Source organism: Nycticebus coucang, chromosome 11, assembly GCF_027406575.1.
Source record: "Nycticebus coucang isolate mNycCou1 chromosome 11, mNycCou1.pri, whole genome shotgun sequence".
Classification (NCBI taxonomy): Eukaryota; Metazoa; Chordata; class Mammalia; order Primates; family Lorisidae; genus Nycticebus; species Nycticebus coucang.
In genome coordinates, this window is record NC_069790.1 from 58,800,793 (window position 1) to 58,816,842 (window position 16,050).

General features: G+C 36.7%; 1 protein-coding gene and 1 non-coding gene across 5 annotated transcripts in view; both read right to left on the reverse strand.

The window, feature by feature from the left end:
* ANKIB1 (ankyrin repeat and IBR domain containing 1) overlaps positions 1-16,050 on the reverse strand; it is a 192,321-nt gene that overhangs the window by 43,053 nt on the left and 133,218 nt on the right. For all 4 annotated transcript variants that reach the window (XM_053608658.1, XM_053608655.1, XM_053608656.1 and 1 more), the window contains 3 exons: positions 15,913-16,001; positions 6,850-6,994; positions 3,957-4,123 (listed from right to left, as the gene is read on the reverse strand). In XM_053608658.1, coding sequence (XP_053464633.1) covers positions 3,957-4,123; positions 6,850-6,994; positions 15,913-16,001 — 401 coding nt within the window. The remainder of the gene's footprint in view (positions 1-3,956; positions 4,124-6,849; positions 6,995-15,912; positions 16,002-16,050) is intronic.
* On the reverse strand, positions 9,739-9,845 carry LOC128560493 (U6 spliceosomal RNA). The gene has a single exon (XR_008372991.1). It is a non-coding gene; the product is annotated as a U6 spliceosomal RNA (small nuclear RNA).

Consider the following 16,050-nt stretch of genomic DNA (forward strand, 5'->3'; position numbering starts at 1 on the left):
AATATGCCACAGATCTAGGAACAGTATTTCCATATGGTGTTTGAGAATACACGTGGGAATGCAGAATCTACATTTCTCACAACTCTTTAAAAATAAAAAGTCTGTTTATCACATATATCTTAATAAAGCTGAAAAAAAGTCTTGATGTACAAAATACCCTTTATATATATGCAGTATAAGATTTTTTTCTCTTGAGGAATAAACACCATGTTCAATATTCTTTTTCTAGTACAATCAATACTAGCATACATTTTCTGACCATAAAAAAAGGAAAAAGTCATGGGGGAAAAAAGCTGATGTTTTCAAGTAGTCTGAAAAAAAACGCCACTTCCTCAAAAGGTCATACTTGCTTATCAGTGTGTGGGCTCTTGGAGGCTGTGTTCTATGACAGCAACAGGTTTTCTTTTCTAGAACCTCTCAAGAAGATACAGCCCTGACACTTTCTTGGTTCCTAGCCCAATCAGCAGAATTACTTCATGGTGTTACAACAGGTTGGCACAATTTCTACTAGTTTCCAAGGTGAAAAGAAGCTTATAAATAAAGGAGATGCTACAGAAATGATTGTAAATTAAAAAGGTTGCCATTTAATACTATAAGCTTGAACCTATCCAAGGTATGCAATGCCATTAGACATAATAGGTGAATGACAATCTGGATTATCAATGCAGGGAAGAGAGGTTATTCTGAGAAAAGTAAGGAAGATACGGGAATGCTATATTCCTGAGGAACGTTTTAACCAATGAATGGTGGCAAGTATTCTAAAGGATCTGGTATCTGTTGTTGAAACTGCACCTGTTGGCCGGTGCCTGTGGCTCAAATGAGTAGGGCTCCGGTCCCATATGCTGGAGGTGGTGGGTTCAAACCCAGCCCTGGCCAAAAGCTAAAAAAAAAAAAAAAGAAAAGAAAAAAGAAAAAGAAACTGCACCTGTTGCTGGTAAAAGATCACAAAGAAAAATGTATCTAATCTTATGTCCTCAACCCAGTTCAAATATAACTGGATGGTTAACCTAACAACAGATCAATGAATGGCTCTTTCCTTGAAAATACGTCAATATGTACAACTGTTGTCAGGAATATACAGGTTCTGAAAAGGAAAAACCTTCCGCTCAAGTTTCAAGCTTCATTATTACTCGATGGAAGAAATTCCTATCAAGACGTTGGTAACTTCAGTTCAATGGCATTTCAGAACATTAGTGAAAAATTCCGAGTGACTTAAGTCCTCAATTTTAGGATTCTCCCCTTTAGCTAACATGTTTGCGTATACTAGACAATGTTCTAAATACCTTACATGTTCTTACATTTAATTCTCTTAACAACTTTTTGAAATTGGTAGTATCTGTCCCTACTTTACATGTACAGACAGTTTTGGTAACCTGCCAAAGGGCATACAAGTAGTGAATAAATGAGCTAAAATTTGAAGCTAAATTGTTTGGCTCTGGAACTAGCACTCTTCATGTTGATACTGTCTATATCAGATAAGAAGGCATCTATTTTATTGCTATATCATTATAATGCTAGTTTAGTGGCAGAGCTAAGTCTCAAATGCAGGTCCTGTGTCTCCCAGATTTATGTTAATCTGAGCTCTACTGAAATTTGATAAAATGAATTCTTAAGGAATATCTATTCAGGTGGGTATGCTACTCTGTACAGAGTATACATGATATTTAAATAAAGTCCTACAAGAGAACTACCAAATACATAGCATCATGTTTTAATTTCTGCTGTATTTTCTGCTAGTTGGCAGAACTCTGATACTTAAAATAGCTAGTTACTGCCAATGTGGAAAACTCTTTTCCTCGTAACTAGACATATTAAGCTAGGAGTTTAAGACTGATTTGCAAGAGATGATGCAATACTGGTGTTAGGTCCACAAATAAGGATTATTTCATCTATTTTACCCAGGGGACTCTTGGAGACGCTCTTTGTCTATGGAGATGGAGATGAAGCATGAAACTACTGCTTTTGATTCAATTAAGATTCATGATCCTAACAAGGGAATAGATGTTAATCAAATTTTTATCAAAAAAAATTTTTTTTTATCGTGGGTACCAAAGAAAACAGAATGAGCTGATGATAACTTTAATGCAAAGAAGCTCACTTTCAGACCTTCCCCCAAATACCTGACCAGTCTGTTACTGCATTCTGATCCAGTGGAAATCTTAAGTGGACTAGAAACTTGATACCACAGTATCATAAGTTTCTCAACTTGTGAATCACCACTATTCAAACCTACTTATTAGGGTTCAAATTTCTTAATGGTAGTGACATCATTTTGAAGGCTTCTTTACATAGTTGCAGCAAATAAACTTTACATTGCTAGGTGACAATATTAAAAACCTCACCATATTATTATTTAGACTATTCCTGCTAATGCCAGTGAGTAACTCTAAAATATGTTTCACTGTCTATTGATTTATAAGAGGAATTTCAAGTAAGTTTCTCAGTTTCCAGACCTGAGGACATTCTAAACTAAGAGAGGTGAAAAATGACCATTCTACCAGATGAAATTCCAAATATTCTCTTGACAGATGAAGATTTTGGTGGCCAAGAAGTATTTGTTACAACAAATCTTTGAAGAGTTGTCTCAGAGAAAATGTACTTTGTGTCAGTTTATAGGGAAGTTACATAGTAGCATATTTTTTAAATACAAAAACAAACATCCCACTTAAGACAAAAAATCAAGGACAAAGGTCACAGTTCAAGTCACCTTTCATAGGGGTAGCCTAAGACCATCCTTCATATCAGATATTTACATTACGATCCATAACAGTAGCAAAATTACAGTTATGAAGTAGCAACGAAAATAATTTTATGGTTGGGGGTCACCCCAACATGAGGAACTGTACTAAAGAGTCGCGGCTTTAGAACCACTGATCTAAAGTGTATCCATGTATATGCAATAATTCTGGAAATGAGCAAAAAAAAAAAAAAATACTATTTTTTTTGATCATCTAACTAACTAAAATAGAGCAGTTTAATTGATTCTACTCTGAATAAAGCAGAATGTTGATGGCTGACATAGTCAAACGAGTACACAGAGTTACAAATCCTCTCCTGCATTGATTTATCAGCAGTCCATACTTACTACACACTAAAAATTAAACAAAGCTCAAGACACAAAAAGCCTAAAGTCTTTGGTTTCTAAATAGAACTGTATATTAGAATTTGACAGATTTTTCTTTTTTAAATTAGAGCCTCACTTAAAAATCTACTAAATTAAAATCTTACTTTTTGGGGCCCTGGATAAAAATTTAAAAAGTGATGCTTAGTAATTCTGGGTACCCCTGGTTAAGAATCACTACTAAAGACATCTGGCTCAAGCAGCTAAAGCGCTAGCCACATACACCTGAGCTGGCGGGTTCGAATCTAGCCCAGGCCCGCCAAACAACGACAACTACAACCAAAAAATAGCCAAGCGTTGTGGCAGGTGCCTGTAGTCCGAGCTACTTGAGAAGTGGAGGCATGAGAATCACTTGAGCCCAGGAGTTGGAGGTTGCTGTGAGCTGTGATGCCATAGCACTCTCTACCCACAGCGACAGCTTGAGGCTCTGTCTCAAAAATAAATAAATAAGTAAAAAATAAAGACATCTATTTTAAGAAGAGAAGTTAAACTAAATATTTTGTAATCCATGGTCAGCAGTTGGGTGCTAAGTGCTGTTAAGTTAGTTTAAGTGGGCTTTAAAATCAAATAGCTGAGCTCTACTACCATTTCTGTTATTTCCTAGTTGTATAACTTTGGGGAACTTCTCTGTGCCTGAGTTTGCATATTTGCAAAATTGTCGGGAGAATTCAATATTTAACAAATAAGCATATGACAAATAGGAACTATTATTACTTATTAGACTTTTTTTTAATTAAAAGGAACAATACCAAATATACTACATTCTGATTCAAGATACTAAGTCTCTTTAAAAACTGTTAAAAAGGTGGCTAGGCTGATTTCAACTTATACTAACCAGCAGAAGAGGTGTCCTTTTCCACAATCCACAGCAGGAGCTCTCAGCAATGGGAAACTGAGGGTATCAGATCCAGATGTATTTGACCCTTGTTTTGTTAGTCTGACTGCTCTCTCACAGCCTGGAGTAGGACACCATTTAATGGCAGGATTATTTTCAACAAAGGCCTGTTTAAATATCAATAACAGAACATAAAATGAATTCTAATACAGAGCGTACCTTTATGATGTTTTACTTTACTTTAAAGCAAAATAAATAAGTAAATAAATAAAAAGAATGAAATAAAATACAAGCTGTTGTCAGTCTTAAACACTACTTAAAATAGTATTGGAAAATACTGAAAAAAAATTAAGGAGAAAGTGGCAACTAACTCTGTAATGACATGATTTGTAAATTTTTTTATTAGATCATAACTATGTACATTACTGCACTTATAGGGTACAATGTGCTGATTTTATATATAATTTGGAATGTTTACATCAAACTGGTTAACACAGCATTCATCTCACTTATTTAATTGTTGTTTAGACATTTATACTCTATTCTTAATATATTTGACATGTGCCCCTGCAATATGCACAATAGGTGAGGTCCCATTGATTACCCTCCCTCCACCTGTCCAATGCCCCCTCCCTTCACCCTCCTCTTCTCTCCTTCTTTCTGAGGATTGTTAAATTTTTTAATTAAAAAAAAAATTTTTTTTTAATTTGAGACAGAGTTTTACTCTGTTGCCCTGGGTAGAGTGCCCTGGCATCACAGCTCACATCAACCTCAAACTCTTGGGCTCAAGTGATCTTCTTGCCTGAGCCTCCCAAGTAGCTGGGACTACAGGTACCCGCCACAACACCCAGTTATTTTTTCTATCTTTAATAGAGATGGAGTCTCACTCTTGCTCAGCCTGGTCTTGCATTCCTGAGCTCAAGCCATATACCCGTCTCAGCTTCCAAAAGTGATACTAGGATTACAGGCAAGAGCCATCATGCCTGGTTGTTGATTTTTAAATTTATGTGTATATATATATATTTTTTTCCTTGAGACAGAGTCTCACTCTTGTTGCCCTGGCTAGAGAGCCATGGTGTCACCCTAGCTCATAGCAACCTCAAACTCTTGGGTTCAAGTGATCCTCCTGCCCCAGCCTCCCGAGTAGCTGGGATTACAGGTGCCTGTCACAATGCCCAGCTAATTCTGCATTTTTAGTAGTAGAGATGGAGTCTCACTCTTGCTTAGGCATCCCTTGAACTTCTAAGCTCAAGCAATCCTCCTGCTTTGGCCTGCTAGAGCGCTAGGATTGCAGGTGTGAGCCACTGAGCCCAGGCTATTTATGTATTCTTTAATCTTATACAAATCCAAATGACAACAAAGACGAATGTGATTATTCAGTCAGAAAGTGTGTAATTTAAAAATGTTTACTTAGCCAGGCTCAGTGGCTCATGCCTATAATTGTAGCACTCTGGGAAGCCAAGGAGGGAGGATCACTTTAAGACTAGACTGAGCAACCGTGAGATCCCCCATCACTACAAAAAGCAGAGAAACATGTGCTTGTAGTCGCAGCTACCTGGGAGCCAAGGCAGGTAGATCCTTGAGCCCAGGAGTTTGAGGCTGGAGTGAGTTAAGATGAGACCACTGCATTCTAGCCAGGGTGACAAAGCAACACTTTCAAAAAATCCAACCAAACAAAAAACCTCAATTTTCTCACACAATGTGCTCTTTTCTGATAAAATATAACTTGAACTTGTGTGTAATTATTTGTTATATTACAATAGCAAATTTCTAAGTGGTATCCTAATAATACATAAAAATCAATATTATAATACCTTCTAGGTTAAATAAGCTGGGCTCTTATTTGGAAATGCACATAATAGCATTTAGACCAGTGGTTCTCAACCTTCCTAATGCCGTGACCCTTTAATACAGTTCCTCCTGTTGTGGTGACCCCCAATCAACTTTAATTGTTGGTTAAAGTAGCAATGAAAATAATTTTATGGTTGGGAGTCACTACAATAGGAGGAACTGTATTAAAGGGTTGTGGCATTAGGAAGGTTGAGAACCACTGATTTAGACTAAGAAAAATCTTCACAAGGCAGTTAAAATGTAACTTTTAAATCACATAAAAAAGAAATTAACTTGCATGTACTTCTAAATAACTCCTGAATGAAGATAAAGACAAAATAAACATTATAATTCATTACATAAAACTATTACTTGGAATAAAAAACAATCTATTTCCTAGTTCAGAATCTTTTTTTTTTTTCTTTAAGATAGAGTCTCATGATGTCACCCTGGGTAGAGTGCTGTAGCATCATAGCTCACAGTAACCTCCAACTCTTGGGCTTAAGCGATTCTCTTGCCTTAGCCTCCCAAGTAGCTGGGACTACAGGTGCCTGCCACAACACCTGGCTACTTTTTGTTGAAGTTGTTTAGCTGGCCTGGGCTAAACCTGCCACGCTCAGTGTATGTGGCTGGCAGCTGAACCTGCCACCCTCAGTGTGTGGCTGGTACCATAACCACTGTGCTACAGGCGCCGAGCCCCTAGTTCAGAATCTTTATTTCTCAATATTTTACAGTATTTAAGAGTACAAAATGTAATGTCTAATTTGAACATTATCTTGATCAGTTATAAAAGTGCAAAAGGAAAATTAGTGATAGTTCTGAGCAATAATTTTATCTTTTGTAAATGACTAATACTTAAGCCTTTCACTTTTCCTGTTATTATAATAAAATAAAACTTTAGTTTAAAATGTTAATTAATGTCACCATTCCTTTATGGAACTTTTCTGAGAAACTAAAGTTAAAGCCCATTATTTTGTGTTTTTGAAAATAAAAAGAGTAATACCTGTTACAAAGGTTTAATAAATTAAAATTATGGAAATCAGACAGATAACTGGCAGCATACCTTAATATCAAACTGTAGGTATCTTTTGTCCATCTCCTTTGAAACTACACTTTCTATAATATCCACAGGCACAAGCTGGAAGCAATCATATGCAGGGCAGAAAATGTTGTGAGCTTCGCCTTCTTGAATTTTCAGATTTAAAAACCTATTAAAATTATCAATTGACAGCAAAAGGGCAAGAATATAAGTTATGTGTAGATTATAATTTTTTCTTTATGATGAATTTTGTTAGACTATAATTAAAACAATACTAATAAAGCACAGAATGCAAAGTGCAATACTTATTACCCACTGAATCATTCATTTTATATATGGATATATATGTATACATATATATAGACACACACACACACATACACCAATATGTTTTATGTAATTTTACATGTTTTTGCTTTGCTTTACCCTCTCCAAAAATTTGAAACAACATTTTTATTTAACATTAAAAATTCAGACATGAATGGTTTGGAAAGGTCATATTTAATTCTCAATATTCTATACCTTTAAACATTTTTTTTTTTTTTGGGGAGAGAGAGTCTCACTTATTTGCCCTGGGTAGAGTGTCATGATGTCATAGCTCACAGCAACCTCAAACTCTTGGGCAGGGGTCCTCAAACTACGGCCCACAGGCCACATGCAGCCCGCTGAGGACATTTATCCGGCCCGCCAGGTATTTTTGCCACCCTGCCTGTCCTATTTAGCAGTCGACTCGTCCTGGGCCGCAGTGCGCATGTGTGGAATGTGCGCCAATGCTGGGAGACTCCACTCCTTCTCTCTGTCTCTCCCGCCCCTTCTTCTCTTTTACTCTCCCCGCTGGGTGTTTTTTGCTGTCCTGCTCAGCAGCCCACTCATCCCGGCCTGCAGTGCGCATGTGTGGAATGTGCCCCACACTCTCCGACTCCACTCCTTCTGTCTCTCGACTCCTCCTCTCAGTCTCTGATTAATTGGAGGAGTCGCCAGGTTGCTTGTGCAGAGCCTGCTGCTGCCTAAGGACTGAGGTAAGAACAAGTTAGAATTTATTTATTTATTTATTTTTGAAGTTAGGAGATTTTATTTTTTATTTTGCAGTTAGTAGGGCCTCTTTTTTGTGGTTAAGGGGGGCCTTTTTTTCTCCGAAGTTAGGAGGTCTTTTTTTTTTTGCAGATGGGGGCACCTTTTTTTTTTTTGAATTTAGAAGAGCCTTTTTTTTTTTTAAGTTGGTTAGCTGGTTGGGGGTTGTTTCTAGGGGGGTTGCATCATAGTGATAATGCAAATAGTCAGTGCTCAGTGCTAATGTAAATTGTCAGTGCTCAAGAGATAATGCAAATGGTCAGAGCTCAGAGGTAATGCAAATAGTCAGTGCTCAGTGGTAATGATAACTGTAAATGCACAGTGTTAATGCAAATTGTTAGCACTCAGTATTAATGCAAATTGTCGGCAGTGTTATCGCAAATGGTCAGCAGTCAGTTTTAATGCAAATGGTCAGTACTCAGTGTTATCGTATGGGGGCCCCAAACTGGTAATTTGCCTAGGCCCCATGGGAACTTAATCTGGCTCTGCAAACAGTCAAGGAGTAGAAAACCCAATTTAATTGACAGTAAGTGCATTTATATTCTGATTGCTGTTCAGTTGTGTGTGATGTTGTATGTTGTGTGCTATGTAAGCCCCGGTTCACACTGTTGTGATCTCTGAGCAGCGCAAGTTCAGCCATATGCTTGTAGGGCTGAACTCGCATTAGATTTGGAAGAAAAAAGGCATACGTGCCTTCTTTTTTCCTGCAGTGGAATCTGATTGCATGGGTCTTCTCACAGATCGCAGTGTGGTTCTCACAGGGTAGTGTGAACTGGAAAGGTGGTGGAGGACCCGGCTCTGTAATCGTGCTAGTTCCTGAACTGCACCAGTGAGAGCCTGAGGTAAAAGCGGAGTTCTACCATATGGGCACTGGCGAGGCTGAAATGATGTGGACTGCCAAGGCTGCATTGATGGGCAGTGCAGACTATATGTGTCTGTGTGGGCAAACTTATTGCTGGTATATTATTTTTGGAGCACTGTGTGTGTGTGTATATATATATATATATATATATATGTATGTATGTATGTATTTTACTAATAGCAATTTGGAATCCCTAGGAAATAATGATATCAAGAAAGAGAAAAATTGACTCGGAGTATAGGATATTCAAAGAACAGTGGACTTATGATTACTTTTTCATGCAGTACAAGGAAAGAGCTGTGTGTTTAATATGCCAGAATATAGCATCTGTGTTCAAAGAATACAATTTGCGTCAACAGTATCAAACTCAATATAAAGATAAATATAATTGGTTGGAGAAGTGATAAAAGATAAAATATTAGAACTGAAATATACATTGACAACTCAGCAAAATACTTTTGTGAAGCAGAAACAGCTAAATACTTCATCATTGCAAGCAAGTTTTCAAGTTGCCAAGCTAATAGTGTGTACTGGCAGACCATTTGTGGAGGGAGAATTTGTTAAAGAATGCCTTCTTTTCTGTTGCCAAAGAGATGTCTCCAGAGAAGGCTGATTTATTTAGTACAGTGAGCCTTTCAGGACCCTCAATTATATGAAGGATTGAAGAAATGGGAGAAAATTTGCATCAGCATTTGCAAAACTCTGCAAAAAAACTTTCCTATTTTTCCTCAGCACTCAATGAAAGTAATGATGTTCGTGATTCTGCACAACTTCTAATTTTTATTTGTGGGACAAATGACTATTTCGAAGCCACAGAAGAGCTTGCTGCACTGCAAAGCATCAAAGAAAAACTACAGGAGAGGATATTTATGAAAAGGTTTGCCAAACTGTGAATAGTTTGGAGCTGGACTGGGCAAAACTAGCCAGTGTGACAACTGATGGTGCTCCTAGCATGGTGGGGGTTTTTTTTTTTTTGGCATAAAAATATGGAACGCTTCACGAATTTGCGTGTCATCCTTGCACAGGGACCATGCTAATCGTCTCTGTATCGTTCCAATTTTAGTATATGTGCTGCGGAAGTGAGCATGAGCATGGTGGGATTTAAGAAAGGAGTAATTGGGCGACGCCTGTGGCTCAGTGAGTAGGGCGCTGGCCCCATATGCCGAGGGTGGCGGGTTCAAACCCAGCCCCGGCCAAACTGCAACAACAACAACAAAATAGCTGGGCGTTGTGGCGGGCGCCTGTAGTGCCAGCTGCTCGGAAGGCTGAGGCAAGAGAATCGCGTAAGCCCAAGAGTTAGAGGTTGCTGTGAGCTGTGTGATGCCACGGCACTCTACCCGAGGGCGGTACAGTGAGACTCTGTCTCCACAAAAAAAAAAAAAAAAAAAAAGAAAGGAGTAATTGCTCGCATTAACCAAGAGATGGACAAACATAACCATTCTCATCCAATAGCCATACACTGCCTCATTCACCAACAAGCGCTGTGTAGTAAATCACTGAAGTGGGACTCTGTTATGAAAACTGTGGTATCTTGCGTTAACTTCATTAGAGGTAATGCACTAAACCACAGACAATTTCAAGAATTTCTGTCTGAGCTAAATGTTGCCTGTGAAGATGTTCTGTACCACACAGAAGTCTGTTGGCTGAGTCGAGGGAGAATTTTGAAACATTTCTATGACCTACTTCCACAGATTACAGCTTTTCTGCTTTCAAAAAACAAAGAAGTACCAGAGCTCAATGATGCAGAATGGAAATGGCACCTTGCCTTTCTGACAGATGTAACAGAGCTACTCAACAGTTTCAATGTGCAACTTCAAGGAAAGGGGAAGCTCATCTGTGATATGCAATCACATGTGAAAGCATTTGAAGTAAAATTAGTCCTCCTCATCAAACAAGTGAAAGAGGAAAATTTCTGCCATCTCCCCACAATTCAAAGTCTGTTAGCAGAAAATACATTGGCTGCATTCCCAAATAAAACATTGTGGATTCACTGGAAAAGTTGCAAAAGGAGTTCCACTTTAGATTTAAAGACCTTCATCTCCATGAACGGGACATACAGCTTTTCTGTAACCCATTTTCTATTGACATTGAAAATGTGGATACAATTTACCAAATGGAACTGGCTAACCTGCAGAATTGTGACTCTCTGAAAGATGCATTCAAGTCAAGCAGCCTTCCTAATTTCTATGCATCTCTCCACTCTGAGACATATCCTGCCTAATCTCAGGAACCATGCACTCAAAATGGCAACCACCTTTGGCAGCACTTATGTCTGTGAACAGACTTTTTCCAGAATGAAACATCTGAAATCTCCAACCAGATCTAGACTAACTGATGCACACTTGCATCACTTGTTATGACTAGCAGTGACAAATATGGAACTCAACATTGACTATATCATTAGCCAAAAGCAGGCCCACAGTTCCCATTGAAATCCCATTGAAATACAGTAAGTTTGTTGATTTAACTTTACTTGTTCTTCATTTTAAATATTGTATTTGTTCCCGTTTTTTTTTTTTTTATTTCAAAATAAGATATGTGCAGTGTGCACAGGAATTTGTTCATAGTTTTTTTAAAACTAGAGTCCGGCCCTCCAACAGTCTGAGGGACAGTGAACTGGCCCCCTGTTTAAAAAGTTTGAGGATCCCTGCTCTTGGGCTTATGAGATCCTCTTGCCTCAGCTTCCTGTACAGCTGGGACTACAGGCCCCCACCACAGCACCCAGCTAGTTTTTCTATTTTTAATAGAGACAGGGTTTTGCTCTTGCTCAGGCTGGTCTTGAACTCTTGAGCTTAGTCAATCCACCTGCCTCCCAGAATGGTAGGATTATAGGCACCTGGCCCAATGGTACAGAAGTTAACCATACACAATTCAAGGTATTTTAGGGTGGCATTAGAGCATTACTTTTTGAAGAAAAGGTTTTCCCCTTATATTCAGATGAATATTAAAATGAGTTTTATATCCTACTCTAGGTATACTAGTTGAGGTAGTAAAGAAAAGGCATTCCATAAAGTGGCAGGAATCTAGCCCAAGGTTAGAGTGAGTGGTTAAGAGCAAAGTTTTTGAGTTAGAAAACTCCAGGTTGCCGCCAGCAAGTTATATGCTCTTAAGTAATTTATTTAACTGCTCTAAGCCTCAGTTTTACCACATGGAAAATGGAGATAATAGTATGTACTTCGCAGAATTGTTAAACAGATTATATATGTGAAAAATCAGCCTGGCGGGCGGCGCCTGTGGCTCAAGGAGTAGGGCGCCGGTCCCATATGCCGGAGGTGGCGGGTTCAAACCCAGCCCCGGCCAAAAAAAAAAAAAAAAAAAAAAGAAAAATCAGCCTGGTGCCTGGCATAGCATAAGAATTTATAAATTTTAGCAAGGATTACTATGATAATTGTTGTTTAATACTGCCTATAGAAAAGGAAGAAACAAACTTTTGAAGTGAAAATTATTGTATACTGGATTTAACACTTAGACCTAGAAAAAAAAATGGAAAATGATGCAGTTAAATCACAACTCTGTAGTCATCACCGTCAACAATTTGATTATTCCATTGACTATAATATCTTCATCCTTTGGTTCTCTCAGTCTCTTAATGCCATTACACTTAAAAAAAAAAAAAAAAAAACCCTCATCAAGACCTCATCATACCTACTCCCTTTGCTCCATCGTCTTCTTCCAGACCCTTATGTTGGCACTTCATAGAAAACAAGAGTTCCCATCCGGTAGTCCTCTGTACCACACCCCAAACCTAGCAGTATCTTTAGTGTTAACTTTAGCTATCTCTGCTATTCCCACTCACTCTACTGAAAGAGGGCTTGCTTTTTTACTCCCAGGCTAATCCTCAAATCACCTTGCCAGCTCTGGTACTTAACTATCCATTACCCTAACCTTTCTCTGTCTAATGCCTCTTATCTTGGGCAAGATAAGAGCCCTTATACATGCTCAAGTTTTTCGCACCTGAAAACACCTGTGTGAGGCCAGATTTTCTTAATATATGTCAACCAAAACAATATATTACAACAGACTGAATACAGAAAGCAGTATCTGCTTTCCACTAAGCTAGATATTAAAGAGATTTGCAAAAATGTAAGAAAATGCCAACCTTCTCACTAAATTATTTCGGAAATAGCTATAATTCATAGTAAATGTTATTTATGTTAACATTTGGGTTTGTTATTGTTAACTAAATTAATAAATATTGACAAATTTTTCAGTATTAACTTCTAATATAGTACATATGGGTACATATAAAACATATAAACAAAAACTCTTTAAAATCCTCAACAATTTTTAAGAGTATAAAGAGGTCTCAAGACTACAATTTAGAGAACTGTCAACTATAGAGTTCCCTTGAAAGGTTCCATAATAGGAATCCTTTCCTTTTAGCTATGAATAGGTTCCCTGGAAAGTTGGATATAGTTTTTAATATTTATAGCTCCTTATGAAAATGCAGTTTGCTTAGTCTGACTTACGACATGATGTTTCGAATTAATTTATGTATTCTGAATATAGCAGAGTAGATTTAATCCTCTCTGGGGAATTAAATGATAGAACTGAGAAAACCTCATTGAAAACAGGATCATTTTCCAGTTAACCATGTTATTAATTCTCATCAAGATATAATTTTATACTAAATTTATTTGTGGAATGTGGACTTGATGAGTGTCAGTGAAAGATAAATCTGGGACAAACTACCCATATTTTTACCTTGTAGGTCAGCTTCACAGATGATGGCATACATAGGTTCTCTCTGCTTATTACAATGCTTAGGAAGATAATTAAATAAATAACACTTACTGAGTGATTACTATGTGCAAGGCCTTGTTTTAAGCACTTTACATATATTAAGTTGCTTAGTAAACTGACAATAAACCTATAAAGTACCTACTATTATCACCATTTTATAAATAAGGAATCTGAGGCACAGGCAAGTTACCACTTACCCAAATCAACATCTAATCAATAGCAGAGTTGGAATTCACAACCCAATGGTCTATTATATCCAGAACCTGAGCTTATATCTTTAATAGTAGGAAAGAAATTCTATTGTAGGTAGAAAATAATGACTCCCTTTTATTTAAGCTGTTGGTATAGATGTTTTAAAGTATTTGGCTGGACTAATGAGATAAGGTCTGGAAATAAGATAGATTGAGGGGCTTTCAAATTGTCTGAGGACTTTTAAAAATTCTTCCTCATTTTTTAGACAAGGGCTTCTTTTTCTATATGCCTATAAAAGACTGATATTAAAGATAATTCTATAAACACATGTATCACTCAACATGAAACTTGTCTTACTGGTGCTTGATTTGATAAGGATTGGCAGCAGTGGATAGAAGAATTCTAGGAAGGGTGGAAAGGCACCAAGGAAACTAATAGTTAGATCTTCCAAATTTAAATCTTACCACAAACTTCTCATGGCTAGTTGTGATAAGTATGGGAGATGGTTCCTGTGATCAAAGTTAGGTGAGGAATGTCAATGAAGTTAAAAAAAAATTCAAGTAAATCCCTAGGGGACTCAGTTTTCACATAGAAACCAAGACCAACACTTAACAATTTTAAGCTAAATAGAGTAACTGGGATATATTTTATGCCTCCAGAAAGACTGCTATCCACTCTCAACTCTGACTCTTACTAATTAGTTTACCTATAACAGCTACACTGATTTGATCCTATCTAACTAGACTCAAAATAGAATCCAGTTATGTTTTAAAACAACCATATACTCCTATTTATTCTGACTTTTTTAAAAATTATTTTTTATTAAATCATAACTTTGTACATTGATGCATTTACAAGGTTCAGAGTACTGCTTCGATATACAATGTGAAATGCATATATTGAACTAAGTAACACGTCTATCATAATTATACTCATTTCTTAATAGTCTTGAAATGTACCATTGCATCATGCACATTAGGTGAGGTTCCCCCCAAATTCTGACTTTTCAAAAAGCAGAATTTTGCCTCATACTCCAATTTGGAAACAGACAAAAAAAAAAAAAAAAATACTGAAAATGAAACTAGAATAAGTGATCAGTGGTTTCCTACATATTGAGGGGTAAGGAAAGGGAGATAAGAGATCAAAAAAGGCAGAAGAGATTCAAGAGGAAATTGTTTTTTGTTTTGAAATGAGGAAACTTTTGAGAATAACATTTATGTTCATTATCTTTATTGTGGTGATAATCTCAAGAGTATATACACTGTGAAAACTTATCAAATTATTTATTTTAAATGTGTCTTTTGATATATGTCAGCTGTCCCCAACAAAGCTGTTAAAACAAAACAAAACAAAACAAAACAAAACTTGCTCAGGTTCTTACTCTCTCACCTACATAACGTTTCTTAGCTCCCTACACTTGCTACCCAATATTCCATGGAAAAAAGTTTAAGAACTTCTGATTTTTAAGATGTCCTTAAATACTGATGATGTACTTCACTTAGGTCATCAAACAATAGACAGCTATGTATGTACACAAAGATAAAATAATATTATATTATTCATCATACTGATCTTTGTTTACAAGAAGTACATTAGGGCAAAGTTAATGGATGGTGAGAAAGTATAATTCTTGGCAATGTAATGAAACATAAATATGAGAAGCAAATAAGTTTTCCATTTGTAATATATACCCAACCATGTCTAGCAGAGATAATTAACTTTAAATTCATTAAAAAAAAAACAAAAACATTCACATTCTTACCGATTTTCAAGGCTTTGGTGCTTCTCACAAAAACTCAGAAATAGCATAAAAACAAATGCTTAAAATCTCTGGGATATAAGACAGAAAATGATTCTTGATATTTAGGTGCAGGTTTGAAATTTACATTAGACTTACTATAAATTAAAATAGTAAGGAAAAAAATAGTAAGGAAAATCATTTATATATGTGTGTGTATATATATATGTATATATATAATTTAGCTCTGTTCTTTCAGTACCTATGTCAAATTAAGTAGCATTAACTTAAATAGCTGGGACGTTATCAAAATAAGTAATACAAAAATGCTCTTCCTTAGTAGTAAAGTACAATATATTTTAGTGTAAACCAGAGACCAATAGAAATAATCCACATAATTAAATATTGAAAGCAAATAATTTTATTACCAAATGAGGCGGTTAACATGCAGTAAGAGATTCTAAGATGCTCATATACTCACGACTCCCAACATCCTCTACAAAAGTCATGTCCACAGGGCATATCCACTGGGTCTTCAAATACAGAAATACTGCACATACAAATGTCACACTGAAGAAGAAGAACAATGATTTAAATAGTTATGCTTTGAAGAGAGAAC